Source organism: Thamnophis elegans, chromosome 3 (genome assembly GCF_009769535.1).
Source record: "Thamnophis elegans isolate rThaEle1 chromosome 3, rThaEle1.pri, whole genome shotgun sequence".
Taxonomy (NCBI): Eukaryota; Metazoa; Chordata; class Lepidosauria; order Squamata; family Colubridae; genus Thamnophis; species Thamnophis elegans.
Genome location: NC_045543.1, coordinates 4,928,896 through 4,950,709, shown reverse-complemented (window position 1 = coordinate 4,950,709; position 21,814 = coordinate 4,928,896). Strand labels below are relative to the sequence as shown.

Sequence of the window (21,814 nt, the reverse complement as noted above, 5' to 3'; positions counted from 1 at the left end):
GGAGAGCTGCTCTTCTGTTTTCCAGTGCTCCTGAGCGTGCCCTCTCCCGTTTTGGCACTCGGTGCCAAAAAGGGGTTGCCAACACTGCCATAGTATGCAACAATTCCTAATATTTTGTGCATTAAAAAAAAAAATCAACTGTTTTAGATATATCTGAAATTAATTTTTTGCAGGCATTTTGAGTTATATTTAACGTCAACAGCAGACCATTTTTCAAAAAACTTCCAAGCCCTTATTCTTGATGGCCGAGGCAATGAAAGAGAGTATCATGTACAATGGCAGGAATTTTTCACAGGCCATATTGTTGGTAAGTGCGTACAAGTAAGTTGCTTGTTTGCTAGCATTGTTGTTCAGTTGCTAAGATGTGTCCAACTCTTCGCAGCCCCATGGACCACACCAGGCTCCCGTGTGCTCCACTATTTCCCGGAGTTTGCCCAAATTCACGCTCCTTGTGGCAATGACGTTATGCAAACATCTCATCCAATTACCTCCACTAGACCGATTAGATCCCACAGATTAGGCCTCCTCCGAATTCCATCCGCCGGCCAGTGTCGACTGGCGACTACCCGGAGGAGAGCCTTCTCTGTGGCTGCTCCGACCCTCTGGAAGGAGCTCCCCGTGGAGATTCGAACCCTCACCACCCTCCAGGCCTTCCGCAAAGCCCTTAAAACCTGGCTGTTCCGACAGGCCTGGGGCTAAAGAGCTGTTGCCCCCGTCTCGAATTGGTATGACTGTTGTGTTTTAATTATGCATTGCTTCTTTTATGTCGTTTTAAATTCTTGTTTGTATCCCCCTTCCCTGGTTGAGTTGTGAGACGCCCTGAGTCCCCTTCGGGGGGAAAAGGGCGGCATATAAATAAAATCAACATTCAACATTCATCCTCTGTAGTCTCCTTCTCCCTTTGCCTTCAATCTTTCTCAGCATCAGGGTGTTTTCCAGTGAGTCCTCTCTTCTCATGAGGTGGCCAAAGTATTTGAGCTTCAACTGCAGGATCTGCAGCCCTTCCAAAGAATACCCAGGGTTGATTTCCTTTAGGATTAGTAGTATATGAAAAATATTGGATTTTTTTTAAAAAATGGACAAACTGTCATGATCTGGAATACCATAAACAACTTTCTGTTTTGAGAAAATTAATCTCAGAATACGAGGAACTGCTATTAGAACAGCCAAACCGTACTACAGATTTTACATACTACAGATTTTATCATTTGGAGGTTTGTCAAACTGAGCAGAATCCTAGCTAGAGGATCACCCGAACCCGTGAGAAACCCCCAGCAGCTCGGCCCTGGAGCATGTCCTTTGATATAGTCAGTCAATATACCCCAAAGATTTTCCTTGAATCTCATGAGATAACCCCAAATTCATAATATGTAACTTTTTTTTTGCAAATGGGTGCTGACATGTTGCAATCGAATATGTTTGGCTTTAAATAACTCGTGTAGGATATGTGTTATGTTTCAGTATAAAGTAACTTGCTGAACTAAATTAATAGATCCATTTTCCCCCCTTATATTCAGGTCAGAGTAATTCCAAAGTGATCGCTCACATAGGTGAAGATGATTTCACAGTGAGGATCAACACAGATGATGAAGAGGAATATAATGTTGAGGTATATCTCATTGCAAAAATCTACACGTGGACAAATAATTGCTTAACTTTCTTTTAATAGATTGCAATATTAAATTTTGATACAACTAGTTTTATCAAGAAGTAGCCTGAATGGAAAATTATGCATATAGGTAAAATTCTTCCTGGCTTTGGAATATGATGCTTATGCAAAATCTAAAAAAAAACAAAAACACATTATACCATTCTGGTTTTCTCTCTTGCTGTAACTATTCATCTGCTATAGGATCAGTCTTGCTAATTTTCGGCCCCCGTGGCCTTCTGCAGCACTCCGCCGGCTGAAAACGGGCCACAAGGGTGCTGTGCGCAGTCCCCCGCGTCCCACTTTGGCTCGCAGAATCATTGTGGTGATTGTGGTGACAGGTCCTTTGATATTTCCAGGCCAGTTCTGCAGGCCAGATCTAAGCATCTCGCGGGCCGGATCCAGCCCACAGACTTTGAATTTGACACCCCTGGCTTAGAAAATATTTGTTTAAAAACGGCCATAAATTTGTTTTAACCTGCAAGCTACCTGGAAAAGGGGACATATGATCCAGATCCAAAGTTTTGATTGACAGCCACCTCCCTGATGCCTGTGGTCACATGACTGAACTTCAGGTTCTTTCCAACATTCATGATTGCTTGTAGCGTCCTGTGCTCACGTGGCTGCATTTCAAGCCAGTTTTGCTGAGAACCGCAAATACTTTCAGTTCACTTCGTGACCTCAATGCTCACTTAGTGACCACTGCTGCAAAAAAACTAGAAAAAAAGCTATAGCACTTAAACTTATATATTAACTCCATGGTGTGCTACAACACTTTCTGAACGGTTTACAAATGCCACCATATTGCCCCCAACAATCTGACTCCTCACTTTGCTGACCTGAAGAATGGAAAGCTAAGTCAGCCTTGAGCCAGTCAAGATCAAACTCCTGGCTGTGGACAGAATTTGCTTGCAGTACTGCATTGTAACCACTGCGCCACCATGGGTGTTTAAAATGGTTTTACGACTGCTGTAATTAACAGCCATAATGGGCAGCCTCCATTATGGTCATAACTTGAGGACTATCCGTTTTCCAGTTAGCAACCTTTTTGAGCATCTTCTATATTTAAGGTCCAGTCAATTTTTTTATCCATAGTTCCATGTAATAACTTCCTTTCTCTCATTGTAATTCTCAGTGTTTTTCAAATATTTTGCAAAACAGTCTAAGAAACGGTTTCCTCGGTTCTTATAATTGCACCTGTGCCATTTTATTTTTTGCCTTTGTGAACTTTTGCCCAGAAAAACAAATTATAGTTTGTTTAGGTTTGGATAAAGCATAAAAGTGTAGTTAGTGTAAAACTGAAGTGATAAGTTAACAAATTTCTCGTAAAGTGGATGTTGGAATGAGTAGGAATAGTATATGGCCTAAATCCTGGCTCAGTACTAATAGTAATTCTAATAAATATAATGAAATTATGTTGAAACTCATCAAGGTTCACATCGAATGGAGCTATTTATTTTAAAATGTAGCATTATTTTTAAATTCATGATTTTGGCAATCTCTTTTAAAGAGAATGGATAGGGTATTAGCTATCTTAACTAGTAGATAATTTTACCTCATGTGAAAAAAACTCCAATCTATTGTATACTTACAAAGCTCCATAAGGTGTTTTGGAACAGAATTAGATATACATCACAATCATAAATAATTATTTTGAAGAATATTAAGGTTTAGCGTATTTAGTTCTTCAGACTTCTGAACTGACAATTTTTGCTAAGTTGCTCCACTTAAGCTGAATTTACTTAAAATGTGTTCTGTTGAACTTAGTGTAGCTTATTTTTGAGCAGACCTAAAAAAGATTTCTGTGATACTATTTTTCTATTCTAGCCCTTATGGAGATTTCTCAACAACACAGAAGATGGAAGGCTTTTGATATATAAATCTGAAGATATTAAGGATATCTCACGATTGCAATCCCCCAAAATATGTGGTTATGTCAAACTAGAAGAAGAGAGTCTTTGGGGAGGAGGGCTCAAGGATAATCATGTAACTAAAGGTAAGCATCCAATTATTTGCAGTATCTTTTCAAAATTATGTAAGATTCTTCTGTAACAGCATAGGGAGTACAGGTGGTTCCACCACAAAACCGCAGACAACAAAATCGCGGTCGATGAAAGCGCGTATGTGACGTCATCACAGCGCGACGAAAAAGATCGAAAAATGTAAAAATAAAGCGAAAACCTTACCCTAACCCCCCCAAACCTAACCCTAAACCTAACCCTTAACCTAACCCTAAACCTAACCCTTAACGTAACAAAAAACCTAACGCTAACCCTTAACCTAACGCTAAACGTAACACTAACGCTCTAACCCTAACCCTTAACCTAACCCTAACGCTTAACCTAACCCTGACCTTTATGTGAATCGGCTTGCTGTAATTTAATTTTTATTTCAATTTTTCGATCTTTTTCATCGCGTTGTGATGACGTCACATACGCGATTTCGTCGACCGCGCTTTTGTGGAACGCGCTTTTGACGGGTCACGAGTACAGGTAATCCTCAAGTTACAACCATTTGTTCACCAACTGTTCAAAATTACAATAGGGGTAAAGAATGGACTTATAGCCCATGTCCTTGTTATGGTTATTGCAGCATGCCCATCACCATCTGATCAAAATTTGGGTGCTTGGCAGCCCCCTTGCCCTCACCACCTCAGAGGCCATTGTTTCTTACCCATGGCTAAAGTTGTGCTGCCTTTATGGAGAGATTTACGAAGATGGCGCAACTTTAGCCGTGTGTCAAAAATGGAGAAGCTAGTGAAAAAGGTTGAAAAGGAAGCAGCAATGTGAGGTGATGACCTTCTGCTTCAGTCAGTGGCTGGACACAAGAGGTTGAAAGGCTGGTGCGGGGAGCTGGAGAGAAGGGAGCTGAGTGAGTTTTATGGTTCCGGAATCACTTGCCATCCCACAAAAGTAAGTGAGTTGGAAGTAGTCCATTATCTTACTGGGAATCCGGGCTACAGGCTATAGCCCGGGATACTTAGATAAGATAACCTTTATTCTCACTTTTTTCTGTGAACACACTGGCACACATTAAAAAATGAAACTCTGATGACCACTTTCAAAATAAAATGTGTACGTATGTATAAGTGTGTGTGTATCAGGGGTGGGTTCCTGCCAGTTCTAAGCTCTTCTATAGAAGGAGTTCTACAAATCTACTGTGCCATTTAGAACTGGTTCCAGCTCCCTCCCCCCCGCCCGTCCGCACATCATCAAGATGAAGAGCAAGTGGAGGAATTCTGGGAGTTGAAGTCCACAAGTCTTAAAAGTGTCACGTTTGAACACCCCTGAGGGGTTTTTTTTCTAAAGGGTTAGGGGTGCGAGGGTCTTGTAACTTGACAGCTTTAAGACTTGCACACTTCATTGCCAGAGTTCCTGAGCCAACATGACTGGAGAGGAATTCTGGGAGTTGAAATCCACAAGTCTTAAAGGTGTCACGTTTGAACACCCCTGAGGGTTTTTTTTTCTAAAGGGTTAGGGGTGCAAGGGTCTTGTAACTTGACAGCTTTAAGACTTGCGTGCTTCAAACGTCAGCATTTCTGAGCCAACATTTTGGTTGCTAAGCAAGAGTGTTGTTAAGTGCGTTTTACCACATTTTACAAGTTGGCCATGCCCACCCAGTCACATGGCTGACAAGTCACTCCCAACCAGTCACATGGCTGGCAAGCCACTCCCACAAAGCAGGCCCCACCCACAGAAGAGGTTTTACAATTTTTTGAAACCCACCACTGGTGTGTATATATGTGTGTGTGTATCTATACCTATACATATGCTATACAGACACATTAATCACAGACCATTTAGAATACATGGTGGAAAAAAAGTCTTGAGAGTTAACAAGGCTGATACTATATAGTATAAAGCAGTGGTGAAATTCAATTTTTTTTACTACCAGTTCTGTGGGCGTGACGGGGAAGGATACTGCAAAATCCCCATTCCCACCCCACTCTGGGGCCAGCCAGAGGTGGTATTTGCCGGTTCTCCGAACTACTCAAAATTTCCACTGCCAGTTCTCCAGAACCTGCTGAATTCCTGCTTCTGTGCTTTCCTTACTGTATGGGATTTGGGGGGGGGGGGGGAGGGGGAGGAGAGAGAAAAACACTTTTAAAATAATCGCTCTTTTCACAGTCTCATTCTCTGCATAAGTCACCCAATTATGACCGTGGAAATAAAATTGAAGGAAGTTGTCTTGTAAGCCCACTTGATTCTTTAAAAATGTGGGTTTAACAAATGTGGGATTAACAAATGAATAAATAACCGTAAGCAATTTCTGCAATTCCCTAAGTTTTTCTGTTTTACTTGCGCTGAACAGACAGATAATGTTATGATTAACATGTTCCCATGTTATGGAAATTCTTGATACAATAGCTGTAAATACGTTACCTGATGATATTCCAATTATCATGATAGAAAATGTTCCTCGGAGGAGAAGAGCTATTCCAGACCCCTTGAAAAATACTTGCAAGATGTTAGTGGTGGCAGATCATCGTTTCTTTAAGAATATGGGCCGTGGGGAAGAAAGTACTACCATTAATTACTTAGTAAGTGGAATTATCTGCTGTCAGTTGGCTGATAAAGTATGCCCAATTATTTTGCTACCTTTAAGATTTGGCGAGATTGAGTAAGAGGGTATAACTAAATATTTAAGTAGTATTCAGTAGATATGATTAAGGATGTACATTTGAAAAATGCTTGGAATAGACAGTATTAGCATACAGATAGTCCCTAACTTACAACAGTTCATTTAGCGACCATTCGAAGTTACAACAAAGCTACAAAGTTACACTGAAGAATGTGACTTACGACTGCTTTTCACACTTGCGACCGTGGCAGCATCCCCATGGTCCCATTATCAGAGTTCAGATCCTTGGCAACTGACTCATATTTTCAGCATTCAAGGGTCATGTGATCTACTTTTGCGACCTTCTGGGGAAGCCAGATTCACTTAACAACCCTGTTACTAACTTAAGAACTACAGCGATTCACTTAACAACTGTGGCAAGAAAAGGTCGTAAAATGGGGCAAGATTAACTTAACTGCCTCACTTAACAACATAAATTTTGGGCACAATTGTGGTCAAAAGAACCTGTAAGTTTATTGTAAATGGCACAATCTCACCTGTTTGTGAGTTCGTGCCAATTACGTTCTTTAGTCCAACGTACCTCCATTTTTATGGAGAAAAATGGGTTCCACCACAAAACCGTGTTCGACTAAAGCGCGCTCGACGAAACCGCGTACCTGACGTCATCACAGCGTGATGAAAAAAGCACGCTGTGAGCGCTAAAGCTAAAATTAACACCTAAACCTAACCCCCCGAAACCTAACCCGAAACCTAACCCTAAACCTAACCCGAAACCTAACCCTTAACCTAATGCTAACCCTAACGCTAACCCTTAACCTAACCCTAAACCTAACCCTTAACCTGATGCTAAACCTAACGCTAACCCTTCACCTAACCCTAAACCTAACCCTAATGCTTAACCTAACCCTAAACCTAACCCTAACCCTTAACCTAACCCTAAACCTAACCCTTACCTTAACGTGAATCGGCTTGCTTTCAAAGCGCTTTTTAAAGCGCCCTTTTTTCTCCGCGGTCGCTGTTGTCGCCCTGTTGATGATGTCAGCGACTCGCTTTAATCGGGCGCGCTTTAGTGGACCGCGGTTTTGTCGTGCCATGGAAAAATGACGAGGAAGGAACAGTATTATTATTTTATTTTATTTCACAGTTTTTAAATACTACTGATGGCAGCAACCATACTAATACTCCTGCCTCCTCTTTTTCCCACCACAGCAATGAGTCCCATCATCACCCGGCGATTTTTATAAGGGAGGCCTAGGATTCATAAAGTCTCTTGGTTTTGGGCCAACACCTTCATCATGACACCAAACTGGGCTTTCATATATGAATGCTGCTTTGAAATCCTGCTTGATTAGTGTTGTTGTTGTTGTTGTTGTTTATTATATTTATATGCTGCCCTTTTCCCCCGAAGGGGACTCAGGGCGGCTCACAACTCAAACCAGGGAAGGGGGATACAAACAAAAATTAAAACGACACAAAACAATACATAATTTAAAACACACAACAGTCATACCATTCGAGGGGGGGGGGGGCAACAGCTCTTTAGCCCCAGGCCTGTCGGAACAGCCAGGTTTTAAGGGCTTTGCGGAAGGCCTGGAGGGTGGTGAGGGTTCGAATCTCCACGGGGAGTTCGTTCCAGAGGGTCGGAGCAGCCACAGAGAAGGCTCTCCTCCGGGTAGTCGCCAGTCGACACTGGCCGGCGGATGGAATTCGGAGGAGGCCTAATCTGTGGGATCTAATCGGTCTAGTGGAGGTAATTGGCATACAATTGTAATTGTAATACAAATTCAATGATTTAAATAAGTAGAATGCTATTATTCCCTTCTCATGCACAGCAGAACGTGCATTTATGTATAAACAGCCCACAGTGTTAGGTTCTAATGACATGGGTTGACTGGAACCCCTTGTTTTCCGTTCTGCACTTAGATTGAATTAATAGACAGAGTGGATGACATCTATCGCAATACCTCGTGGGACAACGCCCAGTTCAAAGGATATGGCATACAGATAGAGCAGGTATTAAAACACCTCCCAGAAGAAACGGGAACATTTTTTCTGGACACCAGAGTGCATTCAATTCCATATTTTATTCTATAATTTAACTGTACTGTGTGATACACGTAAACCATGCGATGAATAATGATGATCCTGAAGGTTATATTTCTTTCTTGTTCTCCTTCCCCTTTTTTCTTTCTAATAGAAATGCAGATAGAGGAAGTAGCCAGGTAGTAACTTAACACAACAAGAAGAGAGGCAGCCACAGGCATTATTAATGAGGAAAAACTTTCTTGGTATATACTTTAAAAAAAAAACCATTGGTGCTTCTACTTACTTTAAAAACCTATTCACAAAACTTTCCTAAACTTTAAATGTACATGTTAAGTTATTAAAGAAAAGCATTAGTTGTTTTAAAAAATACACAGCATAAACAATAAGAGAGTAAGAGTAAGCATAAATTACTTCCCTACAATAAATTAGAAAAATTAAAATTAGAGCTTGCCATGTGAAGAGGACGTTCTACCTCTGCTGTAATATCTCCCCAAAATTCAACAATGTTTGTTTTATCATGTTTTTCCAAATCTTCATATTTAGTGGAGACAAAGCCATGTGAGAGGATATTACAACAGAGCTGTGAGTATTTCAGACAGAAAAAAAAATTGGCTACAGCAGTAATCATGAAGGGAAAACTCATTACAGTTGTCTTTGCTAATACGTCCACCCTCTCTTGCTTAAATTGGGAAACTCTAGCCAGGAAAAACTTTTCTCTTTTGGTATCCTGTTCTAATTTAGTTAGAGTTTTAATTTTGGAACTCTCTTGTTGTTTATAGCGCTGTCTATATTTGTGTGAAATAATGAGTGCATTTGCCTCAGTGAATTATGCTGTTTCATATTAAAAGTTCTGCATCAAATACATTTCTTTTTAGTAATAAAGATGGTAAAGAGCAGGGTTACTAATCCATGTTTTCATTGCGAGGAGAAATCCTGACCAGATATTCAATATTTGATACGTAAAAAAACAATTGTTTCCCCTTATAAAATAATAAAGGTAGCATATGCCTGGCAATATCCTGATTATTTCCTTGCCACTGTTACTCCCAAGAATGTTTTCTCTCTAAAATCAGTCTTACTGGATATAGTTGCAAATTCTATTCAACCTTCTAAAAGTATTTTATTTACCAAGTTTAGAATTAAGGAGATTAAGCTACTATTAAGCTACTGAAATTTAAAAGCTTGATCTGGGCTTGCTATGCTGAATTTGTTTGGATTTGCTTATTTTACCCAAGAAACAGAAATATGTTTTCTTTCACCAGATGAATTATTTTAGAAACTTTCTGTTTGAGTGAAAGCTTGCTGGGGGGGGAAAAAGTAACATACCGTATTTTTCAGAGTATAAGACGCACCACGGTTTTGAAGAGGCAAATTAAAAAAAATTTGTTTACACTCTGCAAACCTCTCAAAAACGGCCCGCTTTTTGTGAAAATGGGCCTGGTTTTTTTTTTTAAAAAAGGGGCATGGATAGCCTTTAGGAGGCTTGTAGAGTGCTCCTGGGGGATGACCCCCCCCCCAAAATGAGCAAAAAACAGCCTGTTTTTTTGCTCATTTCTGCCCTCCCCAGCCCCCAGGAGCTCTCTGAAGGGGGCAGGGTTTCGGGAGGGGAAAAATGCTGTATTCAGTGTATAAGATGCACCCAGATTTTCAGTCTCTTTTTTGAGGGCAAAAGGTGCACCTTATACTCCGAAAAATACGGTAATTTTAAGAATATGAATTGCTATGAGCCTTTGCTAATGAATAATTGTATTTTCTCATTACTAAAAAGCTGAAGCACTATTTTGAACCCCTTTTCTGTTTTTACAACGCTTCTAAATATTTTATTTCTGTTTAATAAAGATTATTGTTCATAGTGAGCCAGAGGATGTACTTCCTAAACAAAAACACTATAACATGGCCAAAAGTCAGCCTGATGAAGAGAAGGATGCCTGGGAAGTCAAGCAGCTGCTAGAGGTAGGTTTTTGTGTGAGCGCGTGCATTTTAAATGATAAATTTAGGTATAAATAATTTCTTTCTTGACTCACTTAAGATTGGGCGGGGGGATCTCCAAATTGCAACATATTTTAAGGAAGTTGATAACTGAATAGTTCAGGAATAAATATATAACATTGCATCATAAAAACATTTTTTTAAAACACAAAGGAAATAGCTTTAAAAATATGGCTCATGATTTAAAGTAAACTAAAGGCTTATCTAAGCTCTCAGAAGGGACGCGGTGGCTAAGACACTGAGCCTGTCGATCAGAAAGATCGGCAGTTCAGTGGTTCAAATCCCTAGGGTGATAACAGAGTGAGCTTCCCTTACTTGACTCAGCTTCTGCCAACCTAGCAGTTCGAAAGCATGTAAAAATACAAGTAGAAAAATAGGGGCCACCTTTGGTGGGAAGGTAACAGCGTTCCATGCACCTTCGGTGTTTAGTCATGCTGGCCATGAGATGTCTTGGGACAGTGCCAGCTCTTCGGCTTTGAAACAGAGATGAGCACCGCCCCCTAGGGTCGGGAACGACTAGCACATATGTGCAAGGGGAACCTTTATCTTAGCCTAAACACAGGACTGTGGCAGAAATGTTGATGCAGCGTGCTTTATCAAGTATATCAACTATTTTTCAATCCTCATTATGCAGAATTTCTATTAGGGGGTGTTTCCTTCCTTTCTGGAACGCTTCACTATGTGATCCTGAGTAAATTATGACAGAAAAACAATATCAGGCAAAATATTAAGAGCCGAGGTGGCGCAGTGGTTAGAGTGCAGCACTGCAGGCCACTTCAGCTGACTGTTAGCTGCAGTTCGGCGGTTCTAATCTCACCGGCTCAAGGTTGACTCAGCCTTCCATCCTTCCGAGGTGGGTGAAATGAGGACCCAGACTGTGGGGGCGATATGCTGACTCTGTAAACCGCTTAGAGAGGGCTGAAAGCCCTATGAAGCGGTATATAAGTCTAACTGCTATTGCTAACTGTCTTGGGCAGGGAAAATGGATCAGAGAAAAGTGTTGTTTGGTGATGCTAGAAGTGGAATCTCTTATTTATTGTTCTCCTTTCCTAATTTATTGAACAAGCATCTCTAAACTAAAAAGTGTTTTGTTTTATTTGTCTCCCCCCCCCAAGCAATTTAGTTATGACATAGCTGAAAAAGCAGCTACAGTGTGCCTTGCTCATCTGTTTACATACCAAGATTTTGATATGGGTACCCTCGGATTAGCTTACGTGGCATCTCAAAAACCAAACAGTCATGGTGGCATCTGTCCAAAAGGTAAATCTCTTTCTACTTTGTGTTTGTTTTTTCTTGTAAGAAATGAATGTAAATGTCTGAAGGAAAAAAAAGTATGTATCTATAGGTCCCCAACAAAACAGTTAAGTTTTGCTGGGGACCTATAGCAGAGGAACATTTGAAATGTTTGAGGCTGTGTTCTGGCACTTGCACAAAATCCCTGCCTGGAGATGGACTTGCTTGTTTACAAAGTGACTGTCATGGGAAACATAAACTCATCCCACAAGCATTGCTTTATTTGAATGCTACCTGCTATCTCAATTTCTTATTGCCCCTGCTTAATTTTTTCCGGGAAGATGTGTCCAAACATGCACTAGATTATATTTTCCCATCATTTTCATTTTTCAGGTTTACGGGCCAAAAGGCATTATTGGGAATAAAATGTATGGTAAAAGGTAGTGAGTTATTTTCTAGCATTAACTTCATGCAAGTTCAGGCAGGACAGAAACACGTGTCAAAAGGCTTTCTGTTAAAAGTCTCAAAGCTGAAAAGAGACTTGAACTTTCCAGAATATCTAGTTTCTTCAGATTTAAATAGGTATTAAGCATTAACTCCTAAAACACCGTCAACGAAGAGTGGCATGTTTGCAAGCTAGGAACCCTCCAGTGTACATTCGTTCCCTTCCCTGGTGAGAAAGCACAATTGAGAGAAGCATCAGTCAAAGAGATTTATCAAGATGTGTTCCTAAAATTGTGAATCCACAATGGTCTAGCAGTGTCGGATGAATCTTGATATTCTTATCTTCTCTTTCCTAGCTTATTCTAATTCGATACCAGGAAAAGCTGTCTATCTTAACAGTGGCTTAACCAGCACAAAGAACTATGGCAAAACGATCCTTACCAAGGTATTGCAAATTATGGATACCATTTTAAGGAAATCAGTAATAATTGTTTTTCTGTGCTAATTTTCTGTTGATGCTTGCTGTTGAAGATGATCTTTCCTACCAACTATGGTGACCGAGCTGCTAAACTGGGGAAAAGGGGTCGGGCTGACTTAACTGTGGTCAAAACCCTTCTGAGCATTTGGAACCAGGTCCCCTTTCTTCTAATTTGCACATTTTTGCCCAATTTGGTGCTTAAAATCTTAATTGTGATTATATTCACTGTCAATTACATTTTGTTGGATCAGAGTATAACAATTAAGTACCGTATTTTTAGGAGTATAAGATGCACCGGGGTATAAGATGCACCGGAGTGTAAAACGCACCAAGGTTTTCAAGAGGCAATTGTGAGGGACTAGTGGAGTAAAATCCGCAGGGACTTGTTTTCTTTTGGGTCTAGGATGCCTACAGTTTCCCACTCAACACTACGAGTCTGTCCATGTCTTCTGAGAATAAGGAATGTATTCTGACTGATACCCGTGTTTTCCCCGAAAATAAGACAGGGTCTTATTTTCTTTTGACTGCCGAAATAAGCACTTGGCCTTATTTTCAGGGAGGTCTTATTAGTTTTGAGCTGCAGGAGGTGGTGAGCATAATCACCTCATGGCTGCTGCTGTGTTGCAATATTTTCAGGGAGGGCTTATTTTAGCGCATGCACCCAAAAGCCCGACTGGGCTTATTATCCAGGGAGGTCTTATTTTCGGGAAAACAAGGTAGTTGGTTTTCATGGATTGCACTCTGCTAGTCTTCCGCCTGCCTGTCTTGCATAGTGACTGTTATAAAGGACTTTGTAGTGTCCTACAATGATGCCAGATGGTTGTAATAATCTGCTGATCATTTGTGAGATATTTTTGATACATTGCTGTGTTCTTTTCATAGCTTGTGTTGGTTATGCTGTAGTGTCTCGACTGGTCAGGCACTTTTTGCTAAAGTTGCATGGGTATCCATTTTATGGGGAGTTTTTGTATAGGGGGGGGCTGCTTCTTTTTTCTGGGGTTCAGGATTGCCGCAGTGTGTTTGTACTTGTCTGAATAATGTTCTCACCCAGCTCCTCTTGTGTGAGGTTGGATTGTTACTTGGTTCATGGAGAACTTGGTTGGTGTGGGTTAGTTAGATCTTGAGATTTGAGATTGAGATTTGAGATTTAGTTTATTTGTATGCCGCCCTTCTCCGGGAGAGACTCAGGGCGGCGAACAACTCAGAAGGGGGAAAGGGGACATAAACACAATACACATAATTAAAATAAACAAGAATCATACAGCCATACAAGTCGAGAGGGGAGGGGAACTCATCAACCCCAGGCCTGCCGGCACAGCCAGGTTTTGACGGCTTTCCGGAAGGCCTGGAGAGAGGTGAGGGTCCGAATCTCCGCGGGGAGTTCATTCCAAAGGGCCGGAGCTGCTACAGAGAAGGCCCTCCCCCGGGTGGTAGCCAGGTGGCATTGGCTGGTGGACGGAACCCGGAGGAGGCCGACCCTGTGTGATCTAACGGGTCTATGGGGAGGTAATTGGCAGCAGGCGGTCTCTCAAGTACCCAGGTCCAATACCATGAAGATCTGCATTTCTAATTTGCTGTTGTTTCCTTTGCTGATGAGGATAGCCAGGAAAAGCCGTGTGTTGTTGTTTGCTTCCCTTGTGAATTTGTAGTCATTGGAAAATGCTGTTGTTCGGTACATGTATCTTCTCTAGTTCATTTTTTAATGTGACAAATAAATGTGGGAGTGCTGTACATTTCTAGACCTTGCATTACAGTCTGAGCAGTGAGTCATCAGAGTGGTGATCCCACGGGTGTTCCTCCTCTGATTTTTCCATTCAACAGAAATGAGGTAATGAGGCTTACGATTCTAGATATTTCCGTATTTGCATCTTCTTCTATTTTTAGGTCTTTAACTCTCTGTAGTGAGGGGTTGATGGAATATTCGCTACCCTCTGTGAGATGTACAAGCTTGTTCTAGGGGTTTTTGGCTATGTTGTAGTTGACCTCTTTAGTAATGATAGAGCTAGATGAAGAGGTGTTGTGGCTCGGCAGAGTCTTTGGAGCTGCTATCAGACTCTGACAGCGAGGGGCCCTATGAGTCAGGCCTGGAGGAGGCGGAGGGCCCTGGACAGGGTTCTGACTCCGAGCAGGGTTCAGAGAGACTAGTTAGTCCCCAGGTAATGACTGAGCCTTGGATCAGTGAGAGAGGCTGACACAGAAACCTCCTGTGAGTTGTTTCGGGATGCATGCAGGAGAAGGGCTGACCGACCAATTGAGGACTCACAGGAGATGATAACGAGCAGCTGTTGCTCGTTAGGATCTCCTCCTGTGGATAAAAGACTGATGGTGCCACGCCCCGGTTGCAGAAGTCAACGTTCCGTTTCTGTGCTAGTCATCGTTCTCCGTTCATGTGTAACCATCGAGAAAAGCACTTGGATAAGTGACTTGATTGATATAATCCTGTTTTCCATTGAGAAAAGCACTTGGATAAGTGACTTGATTTATATAATCCTGTTTCGTAGCAGTTTATGAGTTAGGACTTTTGCCAGAGCATTTATCTGTGTTTATTTTGGGCTCGCAGCCAGCAAGAGCCGGGACTGATAAAAACATTCCTTTGAACGTTTTGTTTGGCCTTCGTTTCTGAACGGACAAGGTGGGGGTCAGAACAAAGAGGTATGCTGGGCTTATGTATTTTGGGTGTCCACAGAATCATGGCAGAACAGGTCCACAGTTTTTCATCTTCCACTGTTTTTTTTTTTAACAATTTGACCTTTCTTGATTAGGTCATGATGGGTTCTCTTGATCACATTGTCCAGTTTCTATTATTAGGTTGATATTTACTGGAATGTAGATTTCTTTGTCCCCGAGTAATTCTTTGGATTTTTAATGACCTAATCAAGAAAGGCAACAACCATGTTGTCAGCAGTGGGTTTCACATTTTGTTACCACTGGTTTAACACGGGCCCGCTTCCACGCATGGGCTTTGATCGCGTGTGTGCCTTACATGCACATACCCGGCCTCAAAAACGTGCCTAAATAGGACAGCATAGAGCTGGCACAAGGTGGGCGAGCCCACCCATGATTTCTGCTACGGGTTCAGGGGAACCGGTCCGAATTGGCTGAACACCACCTCTGCCTGTTGTCTGCTGAGAGGATAGTCCTTGTTTAGTCCTTCTTTAGGTTTTTAAGGTTTTTATGTTTTCTGCTTGAGTTGGTTATGCTTTCTGTTGCACCGACGTGTGGTATAATTGCTTGTCTTAAGGGGTTTTTTGGATCTCTGTGACACGTTCTGTGTTTCGTGTTCTGTCCCCTCTCCTTCACTCGTTCAAAGACGACAGGCAGACAGACTTAAAAGGAAATAACTTTATCAGTCCTCGGCTCAGACTGGCTGCGAGCCCAAAATAAACATAAATAAAGTCTCTGGCAAGAAGATAACAGAATGCAGAAACAAAACTCTTACAGCACCAAGTTTTCAAGAAGCAAAATCACTTATCCAAGTGTCTCACAAACTCAAACAGGATTGGAACTGAATTCTCCATAAACGAATGACGAACGTTGACTTCTGCAACCAGGGCGTGACACCATCCGTCCTTTTATCTCCAAAAGACGACACTAACGAACCCCAGCTGCATTGTTAATCTTGCATCCCGACTCAACTCACAGCAAACATCTGCTGAGTCACAACAATTTCGTAGGGTGCTTCTAAGGCTGCAAGGGATTCTAACTGATTAGCATTATCCATTTACAGTACAGATACCTCTTTGCTTCTGGGGTTTAACTTTGAAGAGTTTAGTTTGTTGATTCCTTGGTGCTCTCTGAGCTTGGTTTTGCTTGCAAGCGTTTCATTACACAACTAGGTAACATCATCATTTTGTTTCCATTGAACAGGAAGCTGACTTAGTTACTACTCATGAGTTGGGACATAATTTTGGAGCAGAGCACGATCCTGATAGCATGCCACAATGCGCTCCCACCGAAGATCAAGGAGGAAAATACGTTATGTACCCTATTGCTGTCAGCGGGGACCATGAAAACAACAAGGTGTTTGGGTTTTTTTTTTAATCTCCACGTTGTTCCATGTATAAATCATGTCTCCTTATGGGGGGAAAGATCTTTTAAATTTTATACTTCAGTTTAATTTACCATTGCAAATATTTATTTATTTATTTGTTTGTTTGTTAAATTTCTAGGCCGCCCAATCCCGGAGGCTTACATAGAGAGAGAGAAAAGAAAAGCAAAATAAAAGAATAATTTAAAATTCCCGACACGCATACATTTCTAATCGGGGCTGGACCTTAACAATAAGGTCAACAGCCCCAGGCCTGCCAGAACAGCCAGGTTTTAACAGCTTTTCTGAAGGCCATGAGAGTGGGCAAGGTCCGGACCTCTGGGGGTAGCTGGTTCCACAGAGTATTCCACAATATTACAGTGTTTCATTGCATTTTTTAAAATACGGACTGGTTTGAAAAAGGGTATCAAAAGAAAGCAATAGCAATAGCAACAGCAATAGCAGTTAGACTCATATACCGCTTCATAGGGCTTTCAGCCCTCTCTAAGCGGTTTACAGAGTCAGCATATTGCCCCCAACAACAATCAGGGTCCTCATTTCACCCACCTCGGAAGGATGGAAGGCTGAGTCAACCCTGAACCGGTGAGATTTGAACCGCTGAACTGCAGAACTGCAGTCAGCTGAAGTAGCCTGCAGTGCTGCATTTAACCACTGCGCCACCTTGGAAAGGAAAGAAGGGAAAATGTAAAATCGGGAATAAAGCAATAGAAATCAAGATGGATGCTAGAAATACCTACTCTGGTTCTGAACTGTAACAAGAGATCCTGAGTTAATGGATCTAATTGATTATGTAATGAGTGGGGGGGCTGACAGAGGCCTCAAGTGGGTTAATTTTTATACCAAAGTTTGCAACTACCCACATTTTGCAAATTTACAGCATTTTACAGCTATTGTTTTCCACGCTTTCCTGTAACGTTTTTAGATGTTTTCGAACTGCAGCAAGGCATCCATTCTTCAGACCATACAGACTAAAGCCCCAGAATGCTTCAAAGAACGGACCAACAAAGTGTGTGGCAATTCCAGGGTGGACGAAGGGGAGGAATGTGATCCTGGCCTCTTGCACCTTCAGAGCGATCCGTGTTGCACATCCGACTGCAAGCTCAAGCCAGGCGCAAAATGCAGGTGAGGCAGTAGCAAACTGAATAAAAGAAAGCAATTGGCTACCGAAGGAACAAAAAGGAAGGTGGTGGGGTGTGTGTGTGCGTCTTTGTGTCACTTGAGTCTTTGTTTTCCTATATTAAAGTCAACAAACGCCAGTTCTTCGAACAGGAGTTGCAATTCCAGAAAATATTCTCCCATTTATGCGCACCAATTCTTTGCATGGCAGTAGAACCCCACTGAGAAAATTAGTACACATGGGAGGGGGCTTAAAATGTGGGGTGAGTTGGAACCTGGTCGAGGTTCGAGGTTCATTTTATTTATATGCCGCCCTATTCCCAGCGGGACTCAGGGCGGCGCACAAACCCAAGGGAGGGGAAGGGAAACGGAAACACAAAAACTACAACAAAAAGTACAGGGAATTTAAAACAACCAACAGCCACACGATTCGAGAGGGGAAGGGAACTCATCGATCCCAGGCCTGCCGACACAGCCAGGTTTTAACGGCTTTTCGGAAGGCCTGGAGAGAGGTGAGGGTCCGAATCTCTGCGGGGAGCTCGTTCCAAAGGGCCGGAGCTGCTACAGAGAAGGCCCTCCCCCTCCCCCGGTTAGTGGCCAGATGACATTGGCTAGTAGACGGAACCCGGAGGAGGCCTAATCTGTGTGATCTAATGGGTCTTTGGGAGGTAATTGGCAGCAGGCGGTCTCTCAAGTACCCAGGTCCAATACCATGAACGGCTTTATAAGTGACGACTAGCACCTTGAAGCGTATCCGGAGACCAATCGGTAACCAGTCTTCCCCATTCAGACTCCCGTAGCCTCCGGGCACTGAGGAAGCACCTCAACAGCACTGCTTGTTGTCCCTAAAGTAGACATCTATAGTGTCAGCAATACACTTAGGGTCGGGATGGCTAACCTGTGGCACACGGAGCCATTTGTCAGGGCACGCGAGGCGCTGCCCTGTCAGCTGGCCAGTGCGCATGCGCACGCTGGCCAGCTGACTTCACCCTTTTTTAAAGCCATTTTTTTGCCCTCCCCAGGCTCCAGAGGTTTTATAGGAGCCTGGAAGGGCAAAAAGAGCCTCCCCCACCACCCGAGGCCCTCCGGAGGCTTCATGAACTTCCCTAAGCCCCCGGAACGCAAAAAAACGGCCCTATGGGCAAACCGGAAGTTAGGGAATGGACTTCTAGTTTTCCCGGAGGGTCGTTTTGCGCGCTCTGGAGGCTTCAGGGACCTTCAGGAGGCTTCCCTGAAGCCTCCGGAGCAGTCAAAACGACCCTCCGAGCAAACCGGAAGTCACTTTGATGTGACAAGCGTCATTTTGACTGCTCCGGAGGCTTCAGTGAAGCTGCCTGAAGGTCTCTGAAGCCTCCGGGGGGTAGGGGAGACTGTTTTTGCGCTCCCCAGGCTCCTATAAAGCCTCTGGAGCTTGGGGAGGGCGAAAAAAGCATGCAAAAAATGGAGGGTCACGCCTGTAGTGCGTGCATGCACACTAAGGGGGAGGGTGTTGCGCATTGCATTATGGGTGCGGCACGCCAGCACAGCCCCCCCCCCCTGCGTTCCCCACTTATGGCACGCAAGCCAAAAAAGGTTCGCCATCGCTGACTTGGGGCATCTAATGCCATGCCAGTGAATAATGTTACCCATTGGCTTCATATACAAATGGTAAAAAGGAACAGGGAATGAACAGAGCTGCAAAAGAGCCCATGGGGAAAGTAGGAGGCAGGATGGAAATTGCCTAGTGCCGTTTCTGTTTTGTTTTGTTTTTAAAAAAGATTGTTTTTAAAAGTATACAATCTTTGGGGAATGATGGAGGGAAGGTGGAAAGTTGGAGGGGGGCGAAAGAAAGAGGTGTATGGAGAGTGGAAGAGGTATATTGGGTTTGTATTTTGGGGGGTATTGTTGACAAGAGGAATGGCTGTGTTTATTGTTTAATGTTATATGGCTCCGGTTATGCACAGTATATATGTGACTGTACGAAAATGAAAATGGAAAATAAAAACACATTTACACGGCAAAAGTATACAATCTTTGTGGCATTTGTTGCCTTTGCTATTTCTTGGAGTTTTTATCAATTTAGACATTTTGTTATTTGTGCCCATCTGCTTAGTGACCGAAACAGCCCCTGCTGTAAGGGATGCGAATTCGAAAGCGCAGATAAGAAGTGCCAGGAAGCTATCAACGCAACCTGCAAAGGGGAATCCTATTGCACAGGTAAGTCCGTTGTTTTCCTACCTTTCGTCCTAAACTATTTTTTTGTTTTTAAATTTCAGTTTTTCAATAATAACATCCTGTATATTTTGGAGTGGTGCGGTGGGCTAGAGGGTTCCACCACAAAACCGCGGTAGACTAAAGCACGTGTGACTAAAGCGCGGTGACAAAACCGCACCGTCAAAACCGCGCGACAACAGTGCGCCGACAGAAGCGCACTGTAACATAACCCTAAAAATAACCCTAAACCTAACCCTAAACCTAACGCTAAACCTACCCTAAACCTAACCCTAAACCTAACCCTAAACCTTACCTTAAGTTAAATTGCGCTTCTGTCGGCGCGCTGTTGTCGGCGCGCTGTTGTGGGCGCGCTTTTGACATCGCGGTTTTAGCGCCGCGGTGTTGTCGGCGCGCTTTTGACATTCGCGGTTATGTCGTGCCACGGGGCTAGAGGAGGAGCTCTCACCTCAAGAGTCTGTAGTTTAATCCTAGGATGGTGGTGGTTAAGGAATAGTTTATAAGGATTACGGTAGTTTAAATAAGGCCAGGGATGTACAAATCTCAGGGGAAATGGTATTTCAGGGGGGAAGGTGCCCTGATAGAGAACTTCCTCACCTCCTGGCTCTTACCTGTGTAATTCAGTGGTGGTCAACCTGCTCCCTACCGCCCACTAGTGGGCGTTCCAGCTTTCATGGTGGGCGGGAGGGGTTTGCTGTAACTCTGCTTTATAAATTTTATAAAGTAAAGTTACTTCCCTACTTTATAAATCACCATTACTGTGGAACCGGTGGGCGGTTAGAAATTTTTACTACTAACAGAGATACGCGGTAGGTATAAGAAGGTTGACTACCCCTGGTATAATTGATAGGACTGGGAGCATGCCAACTTTGTCAGACAATGTCGGCTGGATAACAATTATAAGGGTTAGGGTACAGACAATCCGGCTTCATACCATGAAGAGCATTTATAAGTAATTACCAGAACCTTGAATTGCAGCTGGAAGTCTACTGGCAAGCATTGTAGTTCCTGGAGCAAAAATGTCACACAGGCAGGTCATGGCATGCCCATAACTGCCTAGGCTGCTACCTTCTAGACCAGCTACAGCTTCCAAGAGGCTTTCAGGGAAGTGTAGTGCGCACTGTTGTAATCACAAGTTAACCAACGCATGAGTGAGTGGGAGGTGCAGTGTTCCAGTGGTTCTCCTTTTACTTTAGGATAGGTCCAGTCCAGTGGTGGGTTTCAAAAATTGTTTGAACCTACTCTGTGGGTGTGGCCTCCTTTGTGGGAGTGGCTTGCTGCCCATGTGACCGGATGGGAGTGGCTTGCTGCCCATGTGACCGGATATGAAGATGCCGACGACACTTGTCAGAACCACCTTAAATTACCTCCCACACAGCACTGGCATGCATAAGAATATGATGTAAACTTGTTTTTTCAAAAGGCATCTTTGGTTTGCGTTAAAACAACTTCAACACACACAATGTTCTGATTGCACCACAAACGCAGTAGTCATCCTTACCTTTCCCAGAGGCACTGAGTTTTATAAATAGGAGCATGATAGTGTAGAATAATCATATCCAAGGACCAGTGGTGGGTTTCAAAAAAATTTGGAACCTCTTCTGTAGGTGTGGCCTGCTTTCCGGGTCCACTGGTGGAACCTCTTCTAACCGGTTCGGTAGATTTGACGAACCGGTTCTACCAAATAGGTGCGAACTGGTAGGAACCCACCTCTGGTCCAGTCAATGATGACGGGGGGGGGGAGTGAAATTGAGCCAGAGATGCCTCCTATGTGGGACACTTCAGAACGTTTATCCCTCATTAAATGTCTACATGAAGCCACTTGGTGTGGTCATCTGTTGGCTTGGCATTCAGTATCATCAGCACATTGCCTTCTGAGGTAGGATTTTGGAGAGGGATACTGAGCAATGCAGACTGCCTAGGCATGGATATAATTGCAGCTGATCCATTTGTAGATTCACACCAGCGCTTATTAAGATTCTGGAATGAAAGCAGCTTTAGTATAAAGTTTTTGTTCCGA

The 21,814-nt window shown here is 42.9% G+C and overlaps 1 protein-coding gene across 1 annotated transcript in view; it reads left to right on the top strand.

Moving 5' to 3' along the window:
• The window catches only part of ADAM17 (ADAM metallopeptidase domain 17), a 38,206-nt gene that overhangs the window by 4,524 nt on the left and 11,868 nt on the right, over positions 1 to 21,814 (top strand). Inside the window, exons 3-13 of the mRNA XM_032213472.1 lie at positions 174 to 307; positions 1,518 to 1,609; positions 3,476 to 3,644; positions 6,058 to 6,188; positions 8,153 to 8,242; positions 10,115 to 10,228; positions 11,380 to 11,524; positions 12,298 to 12,386; positions 16,287 to 16,439; positions 17,390 to 17,589; positions 19,676 to 19,779. Of these exons, the coding sequence (XP_032069363.1) occupies positions 174 to 307; positions 1,518 to 1,609; positions 3,476 to 3,644; positions 6,058 to 6,188; positions 8,153 to 8,242; positions 10,115 to 10,228; positions 11,380 to 11,524; positions 12,298 to 12,386; positions 16,287 to 16,439; positions 17,390 to 17,589; positions 19,676 to 19,779 (1,421 nt within the window). The remainder of the gene's footprint in view (positions 1 to 173; positions 308 to 1,517; positions 1,610 to 3,475; positions 3,645 to 6,057; positions 6,189 to 8,152; positions 8,243 to 10,114; positions 10,229 to 11,379; positions 11,525 to 12,297; positions 12,387 to 16,286; positions 16,440 to 17,389; positions 17,590 to 19,675; positions 19,780 to 21,814) is intronic.